The 27,629-nt window shown below is 36.5% G+C and overlaps 1 protein-coding gene across 1 annotated transcript in view; it reads right to left on the minus strand.

Moving 5' to 3' along the window:
* Positions 1 to 27,629, minus strand: part of COL25A1 (collagen type XXV alpha 1 chain) — a 322,190-nt gene that overhangs the window by 137,637 nt on the left and 156,924 nt on the right. The window contains exons 3-5 of the mRNA XM_067297090.1: positions 21,989 to 22,033; positions 19,947 to 19,954; positions 17,831 to 17,857 (exon numbers count right to left, since the gene is read on the minus strand). Coding sequence (XP_067153191.1) covers positions 17,831 to 17,857; positions 19,947 to 19,954; positions 21,989 to 22,033 — 80 coding nt within the window. The remainder of the gene's footprint in view (positions 1 to 17,830; positions 17,858 to 19,946; positions 19,955 to 21,988; positions 22,034 to 27,629) is intronic.

Here is a 27,629-nt window from a genome sequence, read left to right on the forward strand (position 1 = left end):
TTCCTATATTCCTCCCAAGTATAAATATAAATTACAAACAGGCCAATTATCATCTTCAAATGTATAACGATTTCTCAAACTTTGAGGACTCATTGTTTTTCCTATTTTATGTGAAATTGAGTATTTTGGAAAAAAATTATATTTCCCATTATGGACCAAGGCTGCCTGAAATATTCTGCATGCACAACTCTATATAGAAATGCCTGCATTGATGAGAGATTTCCATGAGCACAGAAAATGGCACAGAGCCCTGGTAACACCACTCTAGACTGTGCTCCAATTCACTTGAACTTACTTCATAGTACAAGTAAGTGGCAGAGGTTCCTTCTACGTTTCTGATTCCACGGCTGTTCCCACAACTAAAGGTAGAGCTAGGGAGACATAACAAAGTCTCATAAGTGAAGCTGGGCAGCATTTAAGCAATTTCTGGTCTCAGTTCATAGTCCACTGAATTAATAGTGAATTTTCATGATGACTTTGGTAAGACCATGATTTGGCACTCAGCTGTCCAAAAATCACATTTCAAGGTATTTTCCAGTAAATTAAAAAAAATCTTTTAGATCACACATTTGGCACAATTTTAAACTACACTAATTTAGACTATCACAGTAGCATTTTGCAACTCAGAGACTCTTACCCTGATTAAACTGTGTGACTAAATTATTCCATTCTCCTAAATAATCTTCAGTAAGCTAGATTGTTAAATTGTTACTTGCAGCTGTCTGAAATCTCTTATGTAAACACATATGTGATAGGAGGTATCGAAGATTCAGAAGAAAGCAGGAATTTAGCTTTATAGCAGCTGTGCATGCTGCATGCCAGTTACTGTCAGAACAACTTAAAAATACCTATGCAGAAAAAAATCAGTATCAAATAGCAGGTTTGCAAATCATCTCCACTAATTTCAAGTAAGGTGAAAGACGACACATTGCCTTTTCAAATCACCTACATTAGTTCAAGATTGATAGAGGTTTAAAAAAAAAAAACAACACTATTGTCAGATTCCCTCATCATGATACCATTAAAAATGATGGATCTCCACTTCTCTCTTTTTTTTCCTCCCTGTTTGGTTTAGCAAGGCTGACTTTAATTAGATGCTGTAATGTGATTTCCTAGCAAGTCTAATGAGATTTCTCTTTATTGAGATTTTTTTAGAGCTTACGTGGGCAATAAGTAAGACAAGCTCCTCGACTAGCTGAATTTCTCCTACTGATGAAATATTATTGGTTCTTTTTCACTGACTCTAAGTGATTGTTGTTAAGCGTAGCAGAAGCGAACAGCTCAGATAAAAAGTCACTTGCTCCAGGCCTTGGAGAAAGACAGTGTTTTAAATCAACCTTCAGCGAGTCTCTCTAGCCAACAATCTGGACATTACTGATAGACCCAAATAGTCCAGATCATTTGGGCTGGAGGAAACTTTCCTGGGAAAGGAATGAACAACAAAAGAGTAAAAGAAAGATGAGTTTTCTGTCTAAAAAAACCTTTACCCAAAAAAGAAAAACACGGATAAGGATGAATGAAAGGACTACAATGCTGTCCCACAGAAGTCCAGTACAAACTTTCCTGAATTCTTCCCTCAAGCACTTCATATTAGCTGCTACTTGAGACACATAAGTCAGCTAGACAGACCATCACTTGGAGATTGCAAAGTAAGTATAAATATGTTCTGAGGTAGGGAATTATTTAGAGTTTCAAACGGAGATTTAAAAAAAAAAAAAGCAAGAAAAAAAAAAAGCAAAACAGCAGCACTGTTATGCTGCCCAGTTTTGTTATCAGCAACTTACGGGTCCCATCTTAACTACTAGACCCTCTACCCCATTCAGACTTCAGAAATGACATCTTGCTCCTCCTATATCCATTTCAAATACTGATGCAAAGCTAATCATTCAAGATTTGAATTACCCACCCCCCCATAAAGCATACTTTGTTTTTATTTCAATGGAAAAATCAACATTCAGTAAAGAAATGCATTCTTAAATCCTTCATAGGATTTAATCCTAATCCTGTATTTCTAGCCGTCTCTCATTTGGTCACAAGCCTCATATCAACCTGCCCATCAAAAATTCCTATACTATTGCCTCTGTCACACCAATAAGGGACAAAAAGCTTACCCTGGAAGCATAAAAGAGACTCAGAAGCAAGGCCAGAAACAGTCCTGGTAGAATTTAGAGAAGAGCAGCACCATGATTAAGGCCCCAGACTACACCTCCATCACCCAGAAAAGCCACGCTACACCTAGACTAGACCCTAAGCACTGAGACTCCAGTTCATGAGCATAAAGGTAATAAGAAGTTATTCCAATTTTTATTTCAAATCATCTGTCTAGTGCCTTCAGTGTAGAGAAATAACTAAACCCGTCCATGTAAAGCAATAAGCCATGCTAATAGTAAGCTGCCAAGCAGAACTGGCAGGTATCTTATGCATATTTTGCTGTTCTTGTTACAGCAAATACTTGCATTTTTTCATACTTGTTAGTTTGTTTCTTCTTTGAATTTGAAGAAACAAAAGGACAAGTGATCTGAAGGTATGAATTTCATGAAGTGGCTCTAACATCCAGATTAGGATAAACTAGACAGTAGAAACCATCAATAATGGGAAAAGATGGAATATGAAGGACAATTTTAAAGACTTCAGAATAAATCTATCAGAACTCCAAAACTCTTCCTTGGAGAAACATCACTCTAGATTACTAGACTCCTATTCAGGAGACCTACATACAGTCTGAATACTCTAATAGCTCCTTCACAATTATAAATTGGGCTGGTTATATCTAAAAGTAAGCAAATTGGAGAAATAAAAAACTGCTCAGAGTTTGGCTATTCACATAGTGGCTAAACTACAACAAAAGCACCGCATATGGTAGCAATAAGGGAGTAGAAAGAGTTCTATGAAAGAAAAATTATAGTCACAGCTTTTCAAAAGCACATTTCACAGCTGAAAATTAATTGCCAAGATGCTTTTTATTTTCATAGTTTTTGCAGTAATCTGACAGGCAGTTTCTTGTGGGGCAGATACATTTTTGAGTATCTGAGCACTATGACTGCTCTTCCTGCAGAAATACGTATGTAAAAATATGTGACAAAAGAACTGAACAGACCTAAGTTGGAACCAACTCTTCTAAAAGACCTTAGGCAGACATCCTTCTATTTCTCATGGCCAAGACTACATACACCACAAATACATAGGAGAAAAGGGCCAAATATGACTGTGAACCCAAAACTGTCAAGCACCTTTGCTGTCTTCATACCTCAGACTAGAAAGAGGATCATCTGCAGACAGACACTGTCTTTCTCTTCGTAGCCCATGGATCTCATCAGTATTAGCAACATTTGTATGGTCATGGCTGTATGACAAAAATTACTGCAAATGGAAACTACTGTTGATTCCAGTAAGAACCAAAGCAGCACAGTAACTCCCCATTGAAGTCACAGTAAAGAATAGTGTCATGTAGACTCTGTTTTGTTTTGTTTTACACTGATTATTTACCACTAAAATTGTTTACTATGGACTAAAGCTCCATACATGAAATACCTAAATAATATTCAGATACTTCTACAGGGCAAAAAGAAAATTGTAAAATGAACTTGCCTAATCTTGGCAAATCATGCACAGAACAGTAAGTTGCACATTGCAACAGCCTGCTGTTAAATAACGAACTGCATTGAAATTGTGATCTTGAAGTGCTTACTCCCATCACTTCACTCATAAAAACACTTGTGAAGGGCTGCAAAACTACTTGTTTCCATGAAAATACTTCATTATGCTACTGAATTCCAGTATAACTTGACAAGTACTTGAACACCATTATGATATGTACAGAACAGAGAGAAGTCTTCTACCCTCTACCTAAAAGTTCTCATTTCTCTTGAAGAAACCGAAACTCCTGTATCCATAAATAGAAAGCACATGGCTAATTCATCAATGCCAATGTCACTTTGTGAATATATTTGATGTGGCTGGTGCCGTGTTGATGAGAAAACAATAAACTGTGAAAAATGTCACTTCTCAAAAATTAGCTGCCTAGAGTTCAGCAAGAGATAGATTGTTGTAACAGCTGTGGCATGATGACTTTGATAAATTAGATTTTTGTTCCCCTGGAATAATTCTGAGGAACTCCTCTGTTTCCCCACACCATTGTGGAAGTAAATCCATTTGCTCACACAAGCCATACTAAAAAACAATTTTGTGTTATTAACTGTGCTTTGATGGCTTTACAGAACATGAAAAATTTCTGTTTCAGTTCTTTCAGTTGATCTCTTTTTTTGGTTCTCTACAAATCCTTCCTTTATAAGGAGAATGTATTGAGGTCCATTAAGAAAAATAAAAAAAATACAGTCTTCTGATAAGTAACACAATCCCATCAAGAACTAACCTTTAGATGACAATTTCTAATCTTCCTTCAGTGGAAGGATCAGCCTTGAAAAATAAGCAAAGAGAGCAAGTACATAAATCGATTTTTGCTCCATCAGGATTCAAGGAATCTGACCATCATGCTCCTTCCTGCCTACAGAGCCACACATTTTGAATGGGTTTCCAGGGAATTAAGAAATAGCTACAGCTGCCACAGAGATATTTCCCTTTTGAATTCCAGCAAAGGAGATCTATCAGAGTGGATACAACTCCATAAAAAGAGGAGAAGAGAACAATTATAGCTAAAGGCTTTAAAAGAGAAAAAAACAAAAAGCCAAGGTATTGGTTTATTTATAAATAAACATGTAGATAAAAAATGAGTCTAGCATGTGTTCTGAAGAAAGCTTTTTTTGAACAATTCCAAGATAACTCAAATATTAATGTTCATACGCAGTCCTACTGCACAAATGCAGCATTTCTATTTGGGATACAATATATGAAAAACTGTAAAGATGCATTGTGTTAAAATTTAAACTCCAAAGCAGGTGCTTTCAGCTATGCACTGCCATATGTGCTCAGATACTGGAATATAAAATTCTACACATGCAAGCCCATTCAGATGGGCGTCATGTACCTAGCAGACTTAAAAGACACAAGTATATGTGCAGCTCATTTAAATGAACCAATGCTGTTTTAAACACATCATAGCCATTATCATCCCTTAAAACTTGGTCATGCTGCATACACCTCTGCTTCCTCCAAAACATTCATGAAATCAGTACAGAAAAACTACATGGAGCACTTTTAAAAATTCATTTAATTCCAGGAAACAAAGCTGAATTCAGGGATGCACTACAACATTTTTCATTCTTTCCTCCTGAAGTGTTTCCCCATAAAGCTTTTAATGATGCATCATCTGTTCTATTTCCCCCATTTAACAAAAAAGTGAGATGTAGCAAGGAAATAATTTGAAGTTGAAGAAAGATTATTTCTACTCCTTGAAGACAAATTTTCATAAAAATCTTACAAAGATCATTACTGAAAGTCCATTTCCAGAAGGAACATTTACTAATGTGACCATGAAAACAAAATTAGGCATGTAATGGCAAGGATTACAAATCATATAAAGTGCCCAGCCAGGAATACAACATCTTTCTTTGCAAGGCTGTGCTTTTACTAGTTAAATTAGTTTAACTAGGGAGTTAAATTCTGCTTCATTTATTGCCTTATTATCCCACTAACCTCAGACAGTCCTAACGGCCTTTCCTGCCAGACAGCAAACAATTCAATTTAAAACCAAAGCGTAACACTTGGAAGTTCATGACTAGGTTGAAAGTAGCAGATATTTGGTGCAGGTTGACCCATTCAAAAGAGTGTGGTAGACGAGGCAGAGGAGCAAGAGGAGAAACTGTGAGTTCTTTAGAATAAGCTCAAATATAATGCATGCCTTGAAGATGACAATTTACAGTGTCTGAAAAGGAGGTAATGTTTGAAATGGGAAAATCTTTCTACTGGTACCTGAATTTTTATAAGAGATTATTAGGAAAACTTAAGAACATTCTATCTTTCAATATGTCACTTGAGCATATATCAAAAGCATTAAAGAGGGGGGAAATGCTCAGCATTATATTAAAAAAAAAAAAGTGTTATCAGGAGAAGTAAACAGAAGTTTGAAAGAGAGTATAGATACAACACCATATTGGCAGTCAAAACATTTGAGTGACCAAGAAACCATACTGTTAGGAAGGAAAAAAACTAAAGATGGAGGAGGAGGAGGAGGAGGAGAAGAAGAAATTCACTCAAGAATGAGCTATGGAGCAGTCAGGCAATAAAGGGGAAAGCCTGGAGCCAAATGGTCACCAGCGAGTTGGAGTGTCTAAAGGAATTTTTGGTTTGCTCACAACTGGCTGGAAGAGGCGACAGAGGATGCTGGAAGAATCTTGCCATTTTGACTTAGGGAATCAGCAGCAATACTTCTTCAAACTATTTCCACAGTTCTTTTCTCCTTTGTAGGGGAAAGGATATTCAGACCCAACTTCCAGCCTCCTTCTCCTGTCAATTTCTTTTTCTTTTATAGAAACTTCCATTTATGTGTTTTTGAAATTTATAGGAAAAGAAGCAGAATATTATTTTTCTGGCATTGAAGAAAAAGAGTTCATCTCTACAAAATCTTCCTACTGAGTTGGTCCCTTTTTTCCTCTCAAGTTATTTAGGAATAGCTACTGTGTTCCTCCAAACCCACATCTCTGCTTTTTGCCACTTGCCCATCTGGAACCAGAAATACAGAAACACAGAGATTTTTCTACTTTGATTCTGAAATCCCCTTTCAACTCAAAGTGACACCATTGTCTCAGTGGACAGTTAGAAAAAAAATAAGTGTTTCCTTTTTCCTCAACAATTGCTGCTCAGACAGAACTTAGCATTATCAACCAACAGAACATTTAACCAAGAAAACAAAAGTTACTGAAATCAGATCAACCTACAATATATAACATGCAATTAAAAAGCTCACCCCCCCAAAAAAAACCCACAAAAACCTATAATTCTAAGTATTTTATAACCGTGCCTTTGAGCCATATTCCAACAAATCATACACTTCTCTTCCCTCTTTTCTAATTTCAGTCAAATTATGCAACTTGAGTTCAAGTCCACAAGAGGTGAACAAGTGTATCCAAAGACAGAATATAGTTCAGTGAAAAACTTTTAAAAGCCTACAGCATTTCTCAGTCTCCTTAATCCGTTTAATCTTATAATCTCTAAATTATAAACTGTCTGGATCCACACATAAAATCAACCAAATAAAACAATTTCAAGACTTTTTCTGACATAACTGGATTTCAAGTTTATAAAAGGATTCTTGCAGAAGTTGGTGACAGCATGAGGAACAAAATCTGTTTCTCTCGATTCCCATCTAGGGAGAAACAATTTGCATGTGATGGCAATACCAGATTACACTTCACATACCTTAAGGCCAGAGACTTAAAATGAGAGATCTTCTATCATATGCAGAATGGAAAAAAAATCAGGATAATTGATCCACGCAGCTGGAAGTGGGAATGTTGAGGTCATTTCCTATTTAGGGATATACTGAAGAATGTTTAATCAGTCAGACTACCTGAAAGAAAACCACAAGCCACACTCAGGAGGAGTTTTCCTATTAAAAAAAACCCTGCACTTGCACTTTCACATTGATGAGGAATGTAAACACTAGGTCATGCACGATGGAAGTTACTGAACTGCTATAAATTACTCTTGGTGCTTGCGGAGCACTCTGTAATCCATTCTCTCAACCTTCACTATCACCTATGAAAATCTGCACTATGGTTAATAAAGTTCTCTGAAATGAACTGCAAGCAGCAGCAGACTAAAATCATTCCAGTTGCTAGAAGACAAAAGAACACAGTATGAGTATCTAAGACCATTGAACAAAAAAAATCAATTTGAATGTAAAATATGAATTCCAGTATAGGGATAAAATTTCTGCTTCACAAAAATCCGTGTACTGATAAATAAAGCACTTCCTTAGTACTTGCAACTTTTCTCCTAAATACTTCTCTGCAAAGTTCCCAATTCCACTTTACCTTCCCATAGCAAGCAGCACTTATTTTTGGGACTGTTTGTGCAAGTTAGTGCTATTCAGTGTGAACAAGAGCTGAAGAATCTACCCTTAACATAGTTTATCTTAGTTACAATTGACCTAGTAAAATGAGGAACAGTTACATAGCAGTAGTGTCACATTTATAAATTTCCAAATTTTTCCTGGATTTACTTCACTTAAGATCTCTAGACTCATCAAATACGAGTACACAGCAGTTTATCTTGGTAAGAATATCACATAACAGCAAGAAACTGATTTTTTCGTTAAAAACTTAATATTCTTTTCAACCGATGAGTGCTCATGTGCATGATTGTTTTTCATCATGTTCCTTTTGTGAGGCAAAGCAGCAAGAGGCTAAATTCTGCTCAGGTACACTGGGAATAGCTACTGTGAAGTTGCACCAGACAAAGGAAGAGCTCTTAGCTCAGTGATTTTCTGTTAGATTACCAGTACAATACCATGCAGCTCTCAATACTAGTAAATAATACTAAATGTTAATTGTTTTACCTTAAGCCAAAGGAAAAAAACAACAACAAAAAAAACCCTTTTTGAGAGAATGATTTATGATCTGTATCCTATACAGTCATGGAAAAACCTCCAATTGACATTCCACACTGCTTTTATAAATCTTTCCCACCAGACAAGCATGTTTGCTTTCAGAAACGAAACTGCTTTAACTAATCTTGATTTTGGTATGCACATGTGTAGCTGAGAACTCATCCCTCCATAAAGGAAACTAACAGCAGTCTGCACTATACCCTAGTACTTCCCTTGTGAGGAAAGAGGAAAAAGGTACATTAAATGTACCCACGTCAAAAGATCCCCAGAAATGGAGAAAAAAGAATTTAAGGCTTTGTCCTACCAGCTTAACTTCTACATTAAAAGAGAAACAAAAAAAACATAGGGCAGTAAACCTCACTAGCATGATCAATGCAAGCCCAGATTAGTTTTGGTGTTCTTACTGGATGATGCTAAGCAGTGTGTGGCCCACTACAGTACTTGAAATAACTTTGCACAGTGGCAGTATTGTAGCCAATGAGGTGAATCCACGGTGCCATTACTGGACCACAGCTTTGTGGCTCTCAGCAGGGAGAAAGTTCCTCATTCTGCTTTGTAAGGACCACCAGTTCAGGTGCCTGCCTACTCCACACGTTCCCTTCTATGTACTGTCTATGTCATAAATGGGAACTGAACTCCAAGTGCAGAGGGAGGTGGGTGTTTGGAAATCACAGAACACAAGAACCTAAGTCAAGCGCTTTAGGAACAATTTTCTTCAGTGAATTTTACACTCCTTGACTTTACGCTATTATTAACAATGCACATAAACCCCCACATATGCATATTCATCTGGGAGCTGTATGGGTAGCAGTTTTTACATATCCTTCAGCTGTATTACAGATCCAGCATTAAAGAAAATCACATATCACATTTGCAATTCTCCTTCACGATGAATGAATTGATGATTTATGACCTCTTACATGAGGGTTTGGGATTTTCCTCCCCATTTGTGACAGATATAAACAATAATTAAAGACAGAACTTCTGTTGTAAGTGATTTAACATTTTTTCTTTCAGTCACTCAAAACTTCTTTTGAGAGACAGGACAGTTCAGGAGAATTATAAGTGGCACTTTTAACTATCACTGGTTACCCACTGTATATCTGCATGCAATGGTCACAAATACATTTTGAGAAATGAGGCCCGGAATTATAATTCCTATCTATGCTGGCCAAAACATTCAGAACACAAAATTTTGCTCGAGGGTTGCTCATTTCATATGTAAAGCTATTTTCCATCACACTCTTGAGTTGCATCATGTGTTCTGAGGAAATGATTAGGAAGTTTGCTCTAAGCGGGATGCCCAGAAAAAGGCAAGTATAAATGATTGTAGGTGCAGTTCAAGTATTAGTTGTGTACGCCAAAGCATGGATGTGAAAATCTTAACTACGGCCTTCTCCACACCACCTGCTCTAGCTGCCACACTGAAGTCAGTTGAGTGGACTCGGGAGACTAGAAATATATCTATAAGGTCAAATAAATGAGAAACCAGTTTATGTAATTCCCTTCCTCACCTATACATACTTAATTATGAAAGAGGAAAGGCTAATTCTTTAAAGTTACTGAAAAAAATTTAGTTGTTATATTACAGCTATCCTATCTATCTGCCATTAAATATAATGCTGTATTTATCTGTTAAATGTATGGTATATTATTTTGAGCTGACAATCAGCTGTGAATCTAAACTCAGTTACACTGATTTGCACTAGCCCATAGTATTCTAGTGTTATTATGCTCAGTTCTCAGGACACACTGGCATCTAATTCCAAAAATCAGCTATTGCAAAAAGTGCCATGCAGAGATATTGATTTTACAAGACATGAGTTCTCTTCCCAAGCATCTGAGATGAGAACTGTTAATTTAAAGAAGGGGCTTGGGAATCCAACACATGATAACAATTGTCTGCATTAGTAACAATACATTGAAGCATTTACTACCATTTTGTTTTATTATTCTACTAATTTTTTACAGCTTTATTTGTAATGGCATGTAGAAAATGGAATAAAATAATTTAGAAAATGTAATTAGTTTAAACCAGAACATACTATGTTGGCAGGCATTTATTGCTGCACAAATCATTTCTAAAGTCATCATGTGAAGTTTCTACTCTAGCTTATTTTAGATGCTTTTTTTGTAGTTGCAAATGAGGAAAAGCATAGAAATTTCTTCTTGTTTTTATGCTGCTGACTTTTGTAGATGAGGCAGTTATTACTTCAGTATCACATCACATATATGGAATAGCTTGGGACATTTTGAGCATCCTTGAGGGAGCTGGAGGAATAAATATTGCCTTCTCTTTTATTTATGCACTCAGCATTACATGGATGTAACAGATGAAAGCATTCAGCCCATGGTTCATTCATAACGGCAACTATAACAAGCTAATAAACATGTTCTGATGTGTAGCTGCAATTATCATCTGTGACACAAAATTGGTAACAACTGAAAGCTTACGAGGTCTCAACTTTTTTGTTCAAGTCAATTTTAATGAGGTATCCAAAATCACTGCAAAAAAAGCAGCATACGAAGAAATTAAACTGATTAATTGTATTATGCATTATTCATAGATTCAAAGGTTACAGAAACATTATCACTATTAATGTGACCTGCTTCACTACAAAAGCTACAGTTACTACTCACACAGCCATGTAAATTTAAAGACTCTCCCACAATTCATGAGAAAAATTGGAAGTTTATTTACTCATTATTATTACTATGTTCTCAGCTGCAGTATTTTTATTTATTTATTTTACTAGTACCAGATTCTTATAGCCTTCCTCTGTTTCTCACAGCACAAGAATACTATACAGTTAACTTGTTTAACAGCCTTTTATGCCTGTTTAAATTGAAGAATATATTTGGGAACACTATAAATGTCGCTGGTCCTGAAAAGTCCTGATTCATTGGGTTACAACCGTTAGGAAGAGTTTGAAGGTGTCAAAGCTTTCTCTTAATACACAAGCCAATACAACTTGCAGCTATAGGCCTCTTAATCTATACTATGGGATGTCAGCAACTACAAGGAGGAAAAGAGTAATCCACTTTTTTCCAGAGTGGACTTTATCCCTTACCTACCTGCAGTTTACCTGAGACTGCAGCTTTAAAACTGTGATTTGGACCATACCTATGGTTCAATATCAAGGCAAAACACTTTAATTAAAAAAGTGAGCTACCCACCTCTGTTTGACCACTGTTCAAGGCTCGCATCACATAACACCGGTCTGGCTTGAAAAAGGTCATACTGATACCCCAGAAGGCACTTCAAACCATCAATTCCAATAGCTACAGATGCTGTTGGGTCCTGTACTTGACACATGTATCCATGCAAAAGACTGAAAGCACCCTTCTGCTGCTGTAGAAAGATGGTTTTTCTCTACACATTAGGGGAGAGTTGAATGTTGTATTTTCCCTACCCTTATTCCTATAGTTGCCAGCCTGATTGTAACAAAAATCCAGCTCTTGCGGTAAGCTTCTCTGGCACTTGGACTGTGGCACTTGTGAGCAGCGTACAAAGCTGTCTATGGACAACACTCGAAGTATTAGTATTACATTCCATCTGGGTCAAAGTACGTTCTCGGAATATTCACTCTAATGAATGACTTGTCTCCAGTATTTTGATGAGCTGTGGCAGGTGAATTTGGAGTTCTGACTTGTTGCAGAAAACGTATTAATGAAAAGTGTTTATGTGAAAGAAGAAAAATAGCCCTATGGACTACATTTATACTTGTCTTGAGTTGTCACTATTTTTCTGATGAAACTAGAGCACTGGCATCAGCCGGCAACCTTTTTGAACAATGGGCAAGGAGTACTTTGTTAAGAATAAAGAAATCAGCAAATCAGTAACCTTCCGAGATGGACAGTTGATCAACTGTAACTTTCTGAAGAGGAGGAAGATTCTCTCCACTCCTTGAGAACAAGGAAGTTTGAGGCAGATGGGTCAACTGAAAACCTCATGTCTCCCAAGACATTCACCTCTGTCAAGAGTAAAAAGAAGGATAAATTATATAGAACTGAGAAAATGTATGTCAAATCACTGAGTACAAAGAAGCTCTTAAGATTTCAGATGTTTTGAATTTGTGTATTTAAAGATAACTATTTTGAGTATTAAAAAAAAATCTTTTATCAAATGCCTCTCTACCAAACCCAAAACTTATTGCAAAAATTTTGCTAATAGACATTTATACGGCTTTATTTTGCTCAAATGCCAAAAATAGAAGGTGGTCTAAAGAGACACCTGCTGAAAAAAAGAAATGCTGTAAAGAGAGAATGAAGCTTTTATAGGACCACTAGGCTGACTCCTCAGGGGAAGGTGAGGAACTGACATAGCAACTACTTGAGTTTAGACATTTGTATTGTACAACAACCCTAAAAAGGAGAAGCCCTGACCAGCTATGGAAATACCAGAGCTGTTGCAGAGATGCTCAATATTGCCATAGGCTGAGTTTGATCACAGATGAAAAATTTCCAGTTTTTGCTCATTTCTTCTCTTTTGATTCTTTCAATTACGTTTGTTTTACAGAAACCAAGCTGCCATGGTATCTGAGGTTTAAAGATTTGCATTTGGAGGGGACTAATTTTATATATCATGTGTTTTATGTAAAAAAAAATAACAGAATAATGACTACTAATACAGTTGAACTGACATAAAAAAAAAAAAACCTCAGCCTACTCCCACCCCCTTTTTTGGTAGACTTGCACATTAAATCTGTTAGATGACAGAAAAAGTCTTGCAATGCAATTTTTTTTAGTGATGCTAATAGAGAAGTAAGAAACTGGAAAAAACAGAGACATTCCATAGGAAACCCTGATGAGAGAACTTTACTTATCAACTGCATATTCTTACTTATACTAGAAATTCATACATGTCATTTAGTTGAAAAAAATATACATATTATACACACACACACATATATTTATATAAAGTGTCTAAAACCAAAACTGAACTGGTACTCCTCTCTAATTCTGTAGATGGTTTGGAACCTCTTATGAAAACTCTTCCAGAAACAAGGTCAATTCATCACATAGTTCATAGCCAAATTACTGAAATTTCATATATACTACTTGTACTTCTGCTCACTGGCAGCTCCTGTAAGATACTGGTCCTGATAACTCATCCACAGATGAGAAACATTCTCTGAGATTTGTGTCGTCAGATAACATGCACAGAATTGGAGGCAGAGACAAGACAGAGAGAAATCTGGGGTAACGTTCCCATGCCTGTAAGTCTCCTACTGCTCACTCATAACAGTATTTAGTTTTGTCGTTTCCAAACAGACACGTATGTAATATACAATAGCTTTTGAGAAGTTATTGCTGATACTGAATACTTGCCCCAAGTATGTCAAGATATTTGGTTTTTGCAATTAATACTTAAAAATAAACAGGTGGAAGAGAAGAGCCAGATTTGATGGTTGTTTAATGCAGGCAAACATAAAGGATCCCACACGTGGCCTTGCTTGGTCAGAGCACAGAACGGAACAAATGAAAGCTCAGTGCCCTTTTCAAACTGCCCAGGAAGTTCGTCATACATAATTACATGCTAGTTTCATTATATAAAAGAACGGATGGGAGAATGAAGAGGGAAGGGCTCATGCTACACTACACCTTCCTATAGATTTGTCTACACAGTCCCAATCTCTCTCTCTAAGGAACCGGGGACTCAGTAGAAACACTGAAATATGAAGCATTGTCAAAGACAAAGTGACGCAGCAAGACAATAAAATGTTTTTTTCCAGTCTCTCAGTGATTTTCATGTTCTTTCATACCGTGGCCTATTTCTTCAAGCTCAACCCCTATCACAGCCTTTCTCTGTTCTACCTAAAATTCCCTTTGCTTTAAGTAATGTAGGAATGGAAGGGAGGTGAAGGGGGGATCAGAACCTTCTGAGGGCAATTTGAACTCCTCTACATATCATGTTTCCCAGGATAAGAACTTGTCTTATGGTATATCACAGCATTATTTTTTCACTGGTGCAAAAATCAGAAGTGTGTTGAAGGTGTTTTCTAATCCAGAAGGAATTATAATAGGATAAGCTTATCTACCTGTAGTCCTAAGCTTAAACAGTTTGTTAGCTTCAACATTCATAGAGAAAAAACTTTTCAGCAGCTAGGAAAATTTTAAGTAAAATGATAGGTGAAATTCCAAAGCTCTACATTTAGGGTTTGAAGAGTGATAATATTTTACAGCTACGGGAGAACAATCACCAGTTCAGACACATTGCTTTCTGCAGGAGAGGGATATATCTACATTTTTAGAAGATGAAACAAGGATGCTAGGAGACATGGGAGTTAATACAGGGCATATGGTCACCTGGAGCGGCTATAACCCTCCACAAGTCCAGAGGTCTTGTAAATGCATCAGCAGAACTGCAGATGGACATCATGGAAAGATGTAAGGTAAAATCCACTGATCCCCTTTCCTTTTATGAAGAATGCTATAGGGGCACCTTCATACTTTGACACTTTATCCTGAAATCCAAAGATAATGTAGCTTTACCACCATATATAAAACAACTTCCAGGATGATTTACTCATGTCGAGCTTGATCTGTACCGCAGCTTAGGAGGAGGGAGAGTACAAATTTCCTCATTCCACTTTTTCAATGTAAAACTGTAATTAACCTTTGCTCATTCAACCAGCTGCTTGTAAGATTCTCTTTTTCTCCTTAGAGCACTACATTGTTTGTGTATTTGGTCTCTTCATGACAACTCCAAGCTGGGGGGGGGGGTTTCACCCAAGTTCTGGCATTATTTCTCAAGTGACACATTGTTAGACAAAAATCCTGCAACAAGTATCTTTGTTCTCATTCTGTAATGGTTATTGTCTTGTTTTCTTTTATTTAAAAAGATGTGATAGCCTATTTCAATTTCAAACTGAAGCTCTAAGACAGTTACATCTCTGAGTTTAGTCTCTCCATTTGTTATACAAAGCTCTTAATGAGAGAAAAAGAGCTGCACTGATGTATGCTTATTATAGTTTTCATGATGCCTTACATATTAATAACCAGTCAATCACAGTCTTAAAAACCTCTTAATACCTGTGTTACTCATCAACAGTAAGTCTAGTTAATTTTCTTGACTCTTGACACCATATACTCCTGGGAACTTGGATTTCCCCCTGTATTTCCTTTTACTACCATTACTACCATTTCTTAAAGTACCTTTAAAATTAGAATGAATATAGACAAGAAAAACTTAGTCTTTGCTTGGAGAAAACTTTTGCTAGCTTTTGTGAGGTTGTATTGCAGTATTTTGGTCTACCAAGCAGAAAGCTTTTTTGGAAAGCTGTTATGTGGTGGATATGCCTCACTATCCTCATAGAATATCCTATACAGTTCAATAAAGATTAAAGCAATAAGGTTTCTACAGAAGTTAAATGGACTCTAGAGAAATAACTTAAAACACTAATAACCTTTTCATAGAGTTCTACAGGACTGTATAAGTACTTTTAAAGTGCATCTCACTTGCTATTACACATTTCCCATTCAAAGCAGAAGTATATGGCTGTGACTGAAAAGGTCTAAAGAGCCAGGCAAGAGACAACTTGCCAAATTCAGTGCTAAGTGCTACTAAAGACACATATTTGCAGGTGCATGCATGCATGGCTGCATTCATGTACAGCAATGCATTTAGCCTAGAGTTTGCCCACAATAATGCCACTATTAGATCCAGCCATTTCAATCACATGGCTTTCAAGAAGCTTTATTGTCTTCAGACCCCACAGCAAATCTCTTCAAGAACAAAACAGATGGACCAGGACCAAGGATGAGGCCTTCAAGCTCTGAAGAAAACCATATTTTCGAACTGTCTCTATGGAGCCTTTGAAACATGCACAAGTCCATCATTTTAACACCTTCATTCATTTCCTCAACTTATATGTTAGGCCAAGAAATTAAATCTATGGGGCTTTTGTGCTTTGCACAGCATAACCTTTACCTTGTGCTTTAAGGTTGTTGGAGTAAGAAACTCCAGATATTTAATTTCCATAGAAGCCGAGACCTAAGTGCCTGAGGACGGCTTGTTGTCACTGTTTTTTTTTTCCCCTTACTGTTCTTTTAAATCTCAATCTTTGTGTATAGAACTCACAGCTGGATGATAAGCAATGAAGGACTTTTGTTCAGTTTTTCCCTCCTTGTCCTATGTGCGTGCGCACACACCCACACCCACAGATTAAGCACTCTAAGCGAAACTGGAACATGTGTTCTGAAACGCAGTAATGTTTTCAGTGTATCCAAGCAGAATTCTTGGTACCGATAATTAATTCCTCATAGGCTAACTTTCAGCTACTGATAATAGTAAAGATATGCATTGGATGTTGTTTCATTTATAACATTTCTCAGTAAACTCAAATACAGAAGATGTCCAAAGAAAAACATTCAAATTGGCCTCCATCTGCCTTCTAACTGAAGGTATTCAAGGTCTGCAGTTTACATGCGCACAGAAAAAATTTTTAAACTCACTAAAGAATTAGGCAGTTATTTGTCTGAAATACATAGGCAAATCAAAACAGGAGGGCCTCCATGCCATACTATCAAGTGCCTAAAGAAAGATTATTATCATACTTTAATAGTCACTGTGTCCTGCATATGTATTGTCTCTGAAATGTACTCACTATACATTTTGTCACATGGTTTCTAATACATGTGACATAGGCATATACATCTTTCCTCAAGTAGGACACTAATCAGCTTGCCTGACTATTTGAAAAAATATATTATTAATAGATTAATAGATTTTTAAAAGATGCATTATTTCATATATTACAATTTTCAGACAATAAATCATAAAGATGTGAGTGAAACCAACACAACATGGAATTACATACATTACCACAAACCTGCTCTATGACAGACTGCACAGCCAACTGCTAAGACTGCTGTAAGAGCATTTTCTTTGCTCAAAATGCATTGAATGAAGCAGTCAAAAGAACAGAACAAAATGAAAAGAAAGGACTTGGACGTTCTGCATGTCAGCTGAACAGCTTTCTAATATGGAAAATTGAGATGCATTATCCTGCTAAAGAAATTTTTAAAATTATAGTGAAAAATTAATGTTGTATGCAAGAACACAGAGGCTAAACACAAAATATGTACAATGTCAAACAATTCGTGCATTGCATTTATGCATTGTAGATGTTTATGACTCAGACTCTTTATAAAAACCTGTCAAAGAATCTAGGTTTTTGTAAAAATTTGTAAGAAAAGTCTAACATTTTGCAGACATCTGAGAAACAGAAAGTAGCTCTTTTTTACAATAATATAGCAGAAACAAAAATAGCAGCATGATTTCAGAGTAATATAAGCTATCATAAAGACATGATGAGTTACCGGATAGCCATTTCGCCCTGGTAGACCCTGGTGGAATGAGATGAAATGGTATGACACACATTAACAACAGAGTCATGACATCTGACATAACAAACATGCAGAGTACATTACTGACAAATTAAAATTTGTATATTCATCAATTCTTGATATGTGTCAATATTACAGATGAACAAATAAGGAACAGGTACTACACAGTGAAGATATGGGGTTTTGGCAATTAAAACTGTATATATATTGTTTTAACTTGAATAAACATTCTAATTAAAAAGCTATCTCTGATCCTCATTGAAATTCCTTTTGTTACAAAGAGCATTATGCATGTAGATTGAAGGGCAATATGTGGTTAAAAGAGGAAAAAAAAGATTTGGTGTTTAGGCAGCCAGGTAATAGATAGATAGGTTACCACTAGAACATAAGTGCCAAAGAAGAAATTTGAGAATGCTGTAACAGATCATTAAAAATCAAAATCCTCAAGACCCTGACTGCTATCACATGTGACACTCAGTAGATACGTACAAGGAAAGTAAACAGAGTACTTCAGTAGCCTTTGAAAATACAACATATACCCAAGTTCCACACAGTGATATGTGGGATATTCAAATATTTGCTACTTCAAACAAAAAGGATTACCACAGTATCCCAGGTGACAACAGTAACTGAGTTTGTAATAGTTGCCCCTGGCCAACTATAACAAGTCTGCATTAAAATAAAAAAGTGAATTAGGTACAAAAATCACATTTTTAAATGTCTTGTAGCAACTTAAAGCCTTACTGACTTTCAGCAAGATGAATTCTCATATGACAGTTTTGAACATGGGACTTTGAATTCTAAGTCAGACACTTCTTAAAACTACTCAGTCTCGAGACCTATTTTGGTGTTATATTAATACTGTAAGGATCCAGACTTTTTTTTTAAATGGACCTATGCTAAAACAGTAGAGAGCTGAAGCCAAAAAGTAAAGACATCCATAATGAGGCATGTAGTGAACTCCTGCTATGTTGTCTTGCTACAGGAAAACCATCGGTATAATGATTTATGGTTGTTCTTTGTGTTTCATGGGAAGACTGCAAAAGAAATTTGGGAAGCCAGTGTTCCTTTCAAATAAACAGCACCATTATGCATTAAGCCTCCTCTTTCATTGACGGCTTGTTAAATGAGTTTGCCACTATGAGCTGCTGAGCACTCAGTCAAAAACTTTCAAGGATAAGTAGTATTGCTGCTCAGTATGTACAGTTTACACCAAAATCATTAAGGCACACAGCAGAAATTCAAAACGTTTCACTATTCTCAAATACACATGTAGCATAGAATTGATGAATAATCTGGTCTTGAAAATACTGTGGAAATAGTGTATCTATTGAAGAAAAAAACTAAATGTCTTCAAACAGTGTATAATTAACATCGTTTTCATGATCACATTGTTACACCATATGGTACATATGGCATGACAAATACAAATACTTGAAATACATGCACTTAATCCTGTACTTTAAGTCAAACTTTTGACCTGACCTGGAAATCTACTGCAAAAACAAACAAAAAACAAAATCCTCCCCCAACCCCAAGATTAGCACTAGATTCAACCACCTTACTAAGCTGAATATTATTATTTAGTAATTGTTTTACACAAGCACTTACTGGCTTCAGTAACAATTATACTGGAATGAATTGGATAGCATATACAACTACAACGCATAAGGAGTCTCTGTCCAAGACTTTGCAATAACTGCAAAGTAAGTTACTGCCCAGTAAGAGGCAGAGTGACTGCATTTGGACTTAAAATAGCATACTTACACATTTTTATGCAGTAGCAAAATTTCTGTTACTAAGTCGTAAACAAAATGAACATAACATACTTACATGGAATTCTGATCCAAACTGCTATCTGGAGTGCTGAATGTAAAGCTTTACAGTTTTAAGTTTTGTGGGTTTTTTTTTCCTTTAGGAATATTCTAATTAAATTATTCAGCTCCAAAATAATTAGTAAGAGTTTGTGCTGTGCGAGGATAAACATACAAATTCCCTCTTGATGATACACAACCAGTTTATCACAGTGATAACTTAACAGGATCTAACATAGATTGTGCAAGACCCAAAAATGTATCACATTACTTACAGGAGGTCCTGTGGGGAGCGTGGGGGAAGGAAGGGATGAAAAGAGAGAGAGAGAGAAAAAAAAAAAAGAATACGTAAGTTTACAAAGTTATTAAAGAAAGATACATATGTAGGAAGCCAAGCATGAGGCTTCAGGATTATAAGTGAGCAACACTTTTAATACACTGTAAATATTTTCCCCTTCAAGTATTTTTTGCTTTGGCTGTGCTTTGCAACTTGTAAATATGGCTAATGCTTAAGCACATGTCCTTACCTTACCAAGGAAGTCAATTCTTCAACTATGGTCATGCAATCTTATGCAAGTTGCTTCGCCATCCATTTCCATGCAATTTCATGCCAGGCCAAAAATACTAACCACGAGGGCTACAATTCATTTTGTCAGGCTCCCCACAAAGCACGTGTCACATCACCACCAGTTTCAATTAGCCACACAATTTGGGCTTTACATCACAGCTTGGCTGCAAATTTGCCGAAAGTACCCTTGGCATTTACCCTTGGCATCTAATCAAGACATACGAGCACCCCCAGCTTCCAGCCTTCCAGCTTTGCTCATGAGGGGAGGGTTCAGCGGCCACCTGACACTGCAGAAATTTCTTTTTTTATCACTTTCCTTTCTCAAGGCATACTTATAAGGTGCTCCCTATTAAAATGTCACACATTTGCACATTTTTTCAATTATTTAGACTCAAAGACTTTTGTATAGCAGTTCTTGGAAACATTATCAAAGGGCCACAAATCAAATCTACTATTTCAGTCTTATTAAATTGAGCAGCTGCAGCTCCCAAATCAATGGCTTTTCATTAGCTTTCATGCCTCTAATTTCTGAATAAAGTGAAGTGCAAAAAGAGGTATAAAACAGCAGCAGCTGTACATTGAGATTGCTTTCCATATTGACAGCCTTTTGTTTTAACAATGTAATTTTATTGTCCAGTAACTAAGGTAATTTCTTTATACTGTTAAACATTCTTAAATCACATTTTAAGGCGCAGGTCTGCTTTTAAATTAGAGACACCTACTTCCTTTATTAATAGTTTAATATGTGTTTATTTGAGATTTAAAATGAATCAACAAGCATACTACAAAGTAACTGCCAGGCTCATTTGTAAGACAATCTTCAATCTTGCAATTTCCTTCTGTACCATAGCATTTTTTTCTGCAGCAAATACTAATCTGACATTGAATGGAAACATCAGGGTGATTTATATTAACCTTTGGCAGGACTTGGCTTCAGTTTTGTGATGCAGGAAAAGCAGCAAATAGTTTTTAAGGGCCGAATAAAATGATCGTTTACAGAGATAAGAAATGCTAAATAATAGATTTACAAGGATCAAGTTGATTAGGAGTTTCTTCTAATTGGCAGGTTAAACGAGACAGCCAAGGATATTAGAAATGCTCATTTTCTCCTGCATTACTTCTAGAAAGTTCACCTTTATGAAAAAATCAATCCCACAAAGTAATAAATAGTTTCAATTCCCACGAACATCAGCAGGAAAAGGTGCTCAGCCTCTCACAATGTTGTCTCAAATGAAAGTTCAAGCTCCACACCCATAGTCACCTTCTCCCAACACTAAACTCCCTGGTACAAGATAAAGAACCGCTAATGTTTTTCTTAATTCCAGAACAACTTAATTTTTACTTTTTTCTAGCAAACAATAATTTCTCTCATACAGAGAAGTCTATTTATCACATTATTTCTCTGAATCTTAACATTCTTAATGTATTTCTTTCCTTGTAAAATTAAACCAAGGGGGCCTGATACTACAGTAGCTTATAGTACTTTAACTACTGACTCACATGGAGTTACTCTGATTTGTGCAAGCATGAGAAGACTACGAAATGGCTTGACAGTTACCAGTATTCTTCCAGTGGTCTACAAACATGTGAAGCATTAGGAAGTGCATCTACCAATTAATGATACCCAAGACTAGCCACCGTACTTGCACACAAGTAATAAAGACAAAAACGAAGGCATGCTGGGTATGTACCCTCACAAGAACACACAGACATCAAATAAAAATTAATCTTACGAAACTGAAAACTTACCAGTCTCTCCTCTTCTGCCTCGCTTACCTCGTTTCCCCGGAGGACCTAAAAAGAAAAGGAGGGTGGGTTTTAATTTTTTTTTTTTCTTCAAATTAGATTTAGAATAACATTTGTATTTAGATATAAGGGCATTAAACAGATGCAATACATGAGTGATGCTCATGGCTGAGCAGGTGTATGAGACAGTAAGAATAAGGTCCAGGGACTCTGGCTGAGCAGGGGTAAGAAGTCACTGGAATAAGACTCAGAGTTTAAGGTAAAACGGACAGCTACACTACCCACCATAGGCTCTCAGGAAAAAGAGGGCTGGAAGAAACTTTGAGAGGTCATCCAGTTCATATCCCTTTCTCAAGGCAAAACCAACCACATCTAAATTGTTCCTGCAACTTCCACAGGTGTTTTTTTCCAGTGCTTCAGTGTTCTGACAAGAAAATTTTTCTTTATTTCTAATTCCCTGCCCTGGAGCTCATTAGTTTTTGTGCTATTCACCACAAACCCCAGAGAAGAAATTATACCCTTCCTTTTCACAAAAAAAGTCTTTTGTATTCTTCAGAATTGCTACACCACTCCTTCAGTCTCCTCAAATCTAATTCATCATAGGGCATTAAATTTCTTTCAATTATTCCTATTTTAAGTCCAATGATTAGTATTTATTTAGAGCACATCCTCTGGAAAAAGTATCCAGTCTCCATCTGAAAACATCAAGAGATGGAAAAACCATCATTTGGCTTCCCCTTCCCCTCCAACACTAAGCAATACTCTATGTGTTGTTAGACGCTCTATGTCTAATGCGCTTTGCTTCCAGTTTATAGCTGTTTGCCTTAACACACTGGGTTGGCTCCTGTTACACCTTTTGCTAAGGAATCCTTTATTGCCCACGGTTTTCTCTCCAGAGATATCGATATACTATAGTTAAAGCCTTCTAAGGTGTGTAAAGAAAAAACAAAATCATTTTTGTCCCTCATTTCTGCATCCCTCTCCAACTTTCAAAATCCTTTCTAAACTACAGGCACCAGTACTATATTTTTCCTCTCTTCCTGATGAGCTTGTCAGATTGTTCCTGAAAATGCAAGGAAAGTACACTTTTACTTCTCCTTGGGCAGCTAGGAAGAGAGGCAACAGCTGTAACAGTGAGCCAGAGTGCTGAAACACCGCTGATCTGAAGGAGACCCACGGACAGGATACTCAAAGCTACTGAACAGAGCTGAGTACCTCGGGTGGCATTTCCGGCAGCAGGGAAGCACGCCCAAGGACAAGTACCTCTGCTGTGGCTAAAACTCATTGCAAGAGAAATTTGGTGCACAGGTCTTCTTGTACAAACACACACTGTAAGCAAATGTCAGCTACTTTAAACACCTATATAATTGTGCGAATCATCTGAACCATCATCTCACGTCTCTTAAGTTTACACACATGCCAAATCTTTCCCCCAAATATATGATGCAAACTAATCTGTCTCAACAGTCTGAGACGCTGAATAGAAACTTTGATGATACAATTTCAATATATATGTGAAATAGCATTAGTTCAGCAGAGAAATAAAAGGGTAATTTTTATTTCAAAAAATACAGGAGCAGCTCTTACCTTAGAGGTAGAGATCCTCATTCCTACCATAAAATTATAAACCTCACTAAAATCCTTCCTTCTCATTCTATGCTAATGACATGCAGTGGTGGCATAATGCAACAGAAGTTTAAGACATCATCATACAAAGCAGGAACAGTACCAGGTATTCATCAACAACATACTAACAAGACAAGAATATTTTTCTATTATGTGCTGGGGAAAAAAAAAAAAAAAAAAAAAAAAGCCACTCCCTTGTAAAGAACCTTGCAACTTTGTCCTGACACACTTTAGTCTCTGCAAGAAATATCTATGGAAACTTCTTACACATGTAACAATTTGTTACAGCATGCAACAAGTTTTCACACATACTTTTTTTTTTTTTTCCTCCAAACTAACACTTAAACCATTTAGAGGTCCCAAGCATCCATCTACCTGTGCAGTAGCCTTCAGTGGGGATTTCACTGGCTCCCCCAAACTCGCAAAAACAGGCACGCAGCAGTTCGGTCTGACCACAAACAGGAACATGCAGGAGAAAGAAAGAAGGTTCTTTACAAGGTAATGACCTTTTTTTCCTCTCATTTTCCAACATGTAACAACGAAATATTCTCATCCTGTTTTGCAGAATATTGCTTTCCTAAACCTTAGCAGCATTATGGGTGTGTGTATATACTCACTAACATGTCTACTACGAAATCTCCTGTCGAGATTCCTATTGGCTAAAAGGCATTTTAGCCACTACTACAAAACTATAGTGGTAACGGCAAGCTGAGAATTTTAGGAAGGAGAGAATTTCATCCAGCAAGCCAAATTTCCACAGAGCATTAAACTGCCAGTTTAGTAGCTGGGCACAATGATGGCAAAGGGGCTCAAGTCCAGTTCTTTCTTCTGACATCAAGCACTGATCCCTCCTAAGCTGCTATTCTGACATTACGAGATGCAAATGTGTGCAAGTGTTAATGACCAGATAAATGCTTATTATTTTTATATTTCCAAAGTAACCACACCACTGGAATTAAGAGAATTGCTCTGGATTTATGCCAGCATAAATGCAATCATACCACAAGCTCTAACCTTCGGGTCTTCAGACCAGCAGTACTTAGTGGCTACTGAGTGGCATGAAGCACTTCTCCCTCTCTCATTAAAAGCTTTTCTGAAGTCTGTACTACTCCCATCTCTGTCTAGGCAGTGACCTTTATAAACCTTTTAGAAACTGAAATGAGAGGCATATCTTGCAAACTTTTACTGGGATTTGGGGAGCATCTGAGGAAATAATTCGTATATAATTATCTAAAATGTTTTACCAATAAGAAACAATGCATTCGTAAGCTTTTATTCACAGGTCATTCAAGTTCACTTTACTTCACACTAACACACACATTTAAGGTCATCACTAGCTTAGGAAGTACTTAAGCATGAGCTTTCATGTTTTCCTGAATACACTGCTTTCTCTAAATCTTGACTGCTAACATTATCCATTGTCCCAAGGGTTTCCAGTTATCAAAAGCTTGTGTGTTTTGCTATAAATATTAATTTTCCCTCTATCTTTCCTTCCTAATTTTTTTTTTTTAATTTTACACTATTTAGAGGGTTTGGTGGAGGCCTATTTTGGGAAGGAACAGTGAATAAAGCTATACTAGGCACAATGTCATCTTACAACAGGATCACAGATTTTTACCACTTGCATAAGAAATACAGCATCTAAAATAAATACTTTGAACTTTCTTGCTCTGGATAAAAATCTCTCTAGATCATTACCAGAAATGTCTGGGCTGAACTGTATTTAATACGGAGTATTTAAACAGTAGGTTGTTTTAAACATCTTTTCATATTAAAAATATAAACCCTAAAAATAAAACAAATACTTGAATCTCAATGGAGAAAGCTAGCTTAATACAAATTAATGATACTGAGCAAAAAGCAAAAGCTAGTTTGTAGTAGTTGAGTTTGCCAATACATCATTCTCCTAAGCTCAGTAGTTGTTCCCTTAAACTCACTAGATTTACCTGTAGGTAAGGAGTAAAAGTAAAATACTGGAAGATTCAACTGTTCTTCATTTTTAACTCAGTTTTTACCTTCAAGATATATGAAACAATTTTATTCTTCTGAAAACATTTATGAATCCAATTCTTACAAACAGAAGGTTTAGAAAGGTGTTTTTTTCATTCAAACATCAAGAAACTAATGCCACTGCTATTCTGTATCTATAAATGGAATTCTGAAAATGAAAGAAATAAAGGATTTTAAGGATTCAAAACACAGTCAATTATTTATCTAAATCTGTTTCCTCAGTCACTAAATGTTAGCTGCTGAAAAAGGTTTGGCTGTCTTATCTATCTGTCTGAGAATGACTCAGTGAGGCACTTAAGCTGGCTGTAGGGCTGCCTCAAGCATCTAGAACAGTACAAAGCAACTTTAACAGACGAAAGCATCTAGCTTAATTTGTTTATATTTGCTACATGTCCAGCATAATAGTTAAGAACACCATAAATTTTAATTTTAAATCTATGCATGTTTTTCAGATCAGATACAACAGATGGAAAAAAAATACACTTTTAAAATCTATTATTGCATTTTTCCTGTACTTGAGTTTGAATCATGAGGAAAGGGTCTTAGATAAACCAAGACATAATTAATTCATTAAAGACCTAGAAAAGTTCAAATGGTGTATGTTGTTCACACATTAGACAGTGAAGGCAGGAATTTTCTTCAGTTCAGTTCTCCATTCACTTCCTAAAAATGAATGTTCCAAAAGCATGAATAGTTTGCCCTTGCACCAAAGGAAGTGCGCCTGACCTATCAGAAGTCTAAAACAAGAATAATGCTTCTAGATATATTTTCAGTTATAGAAGAAATAATTTAGGTTGCAATGATGCACATTTATGAGACACTGGAAAAACTGAGGTCAGGTTTTTAACTGGTGTAAATCAGTGATGTAGACTGAGTTACATTGCCTTACACCAGCTAAGGATCTTGAAAACATAGGGGCAGATAACACACAATGCGCCTTCATCAAGCTTTGACTACCTAACTTTTTCTTGACCTTCTAAAGAATATTCCTATGCTGTCAAGGAGATATATTCAGCACTTAAGCAGCCCAAACTAGGAGAAGTAGTCATATCATATCAGTCAAGTCTCAAAAAAAAAAAAATCCACATATTCATCTTTAGAGCTACAGGTGGTACTTGCACAAAGATTGTTAGGCCAGCAGCAGCTGTATTATTTCATTTATTGATGTATTTACAGCAAACAACTTATACTTGCAAAGCAGCACACAGAATGAAAACAAACAAACAAGCAAAAAGAATGCTTGGTTGCCTGAGATCTACAGTTCTTCTATCCACACCTGCCTGGCATGTCAAAATGCTTTGCCATTTGGTCATCAACTGATCTAGAAAATCATCCTAATTTTAGAAGGAAGTACAGTGTAAAGCTCCTATGTTAAACCTGTGCACCAACCAAATAGTAAGAAAGGAAGTTCAAAATCCTGTTCTCTGTTTTACCCAGGGACTCCGCTCACACATCATTTGACCCACAACATATATTCTGTTTCTGGTAAAGGCAATGAGCATTCCACGCATACATGAAAAGAAGAATATTCAGCTGGTTCTTTCAAAGGACATCTATTTCACACTTATATTTCACAGCAACATAAAAATGTACCTGTTACGAGTCAGAAAAGGGCACTGGCCCAACAGCATTTTCAGAGTAAATCCTGAGCAACTTTGAAGTTAATAGAATTACTTCAGGAGCATTAGGCATAAAACTATGCCAAACTTGCTGAAATGATGTGATTAAAGTACCTAAAAGTCAGCTGAAATCAACCAACCAAACCACCCAAACTATCCTTTCTGACCAAACTACCATGCTGGCAAAATAACTGCTGCTTTTGCATTTCGAGCTCCATCACCCTACTTGCTAGTGATTCAGCTCTCTCTGTTCCACTTTCAGAGTGCAATGCAGCTGCCACCATTTCGTTCCATTTCGTGTTTCTCCCTGATAAACTAACTCAGGACTGACTTGCAGGACTGCACTGACTGCAGCCAATCCAGCGCAGCTCACGTGGCGTGAATGGCTT

Source organism: Apteryx mantelli, chromosome 5, assembly GCF_036417845.1.
Source record: "Apteryx mantelli isolate bAptMan1 chromosome 5, bAptMan1.hap1, whole genome shotgun sequence".
Taxonomy (NCBI): Eukaryota; Metazoa; Chordata; class Aves; order Apterygiformes; family Apterygidae; genus Apteryx; species Apteryx mantelli.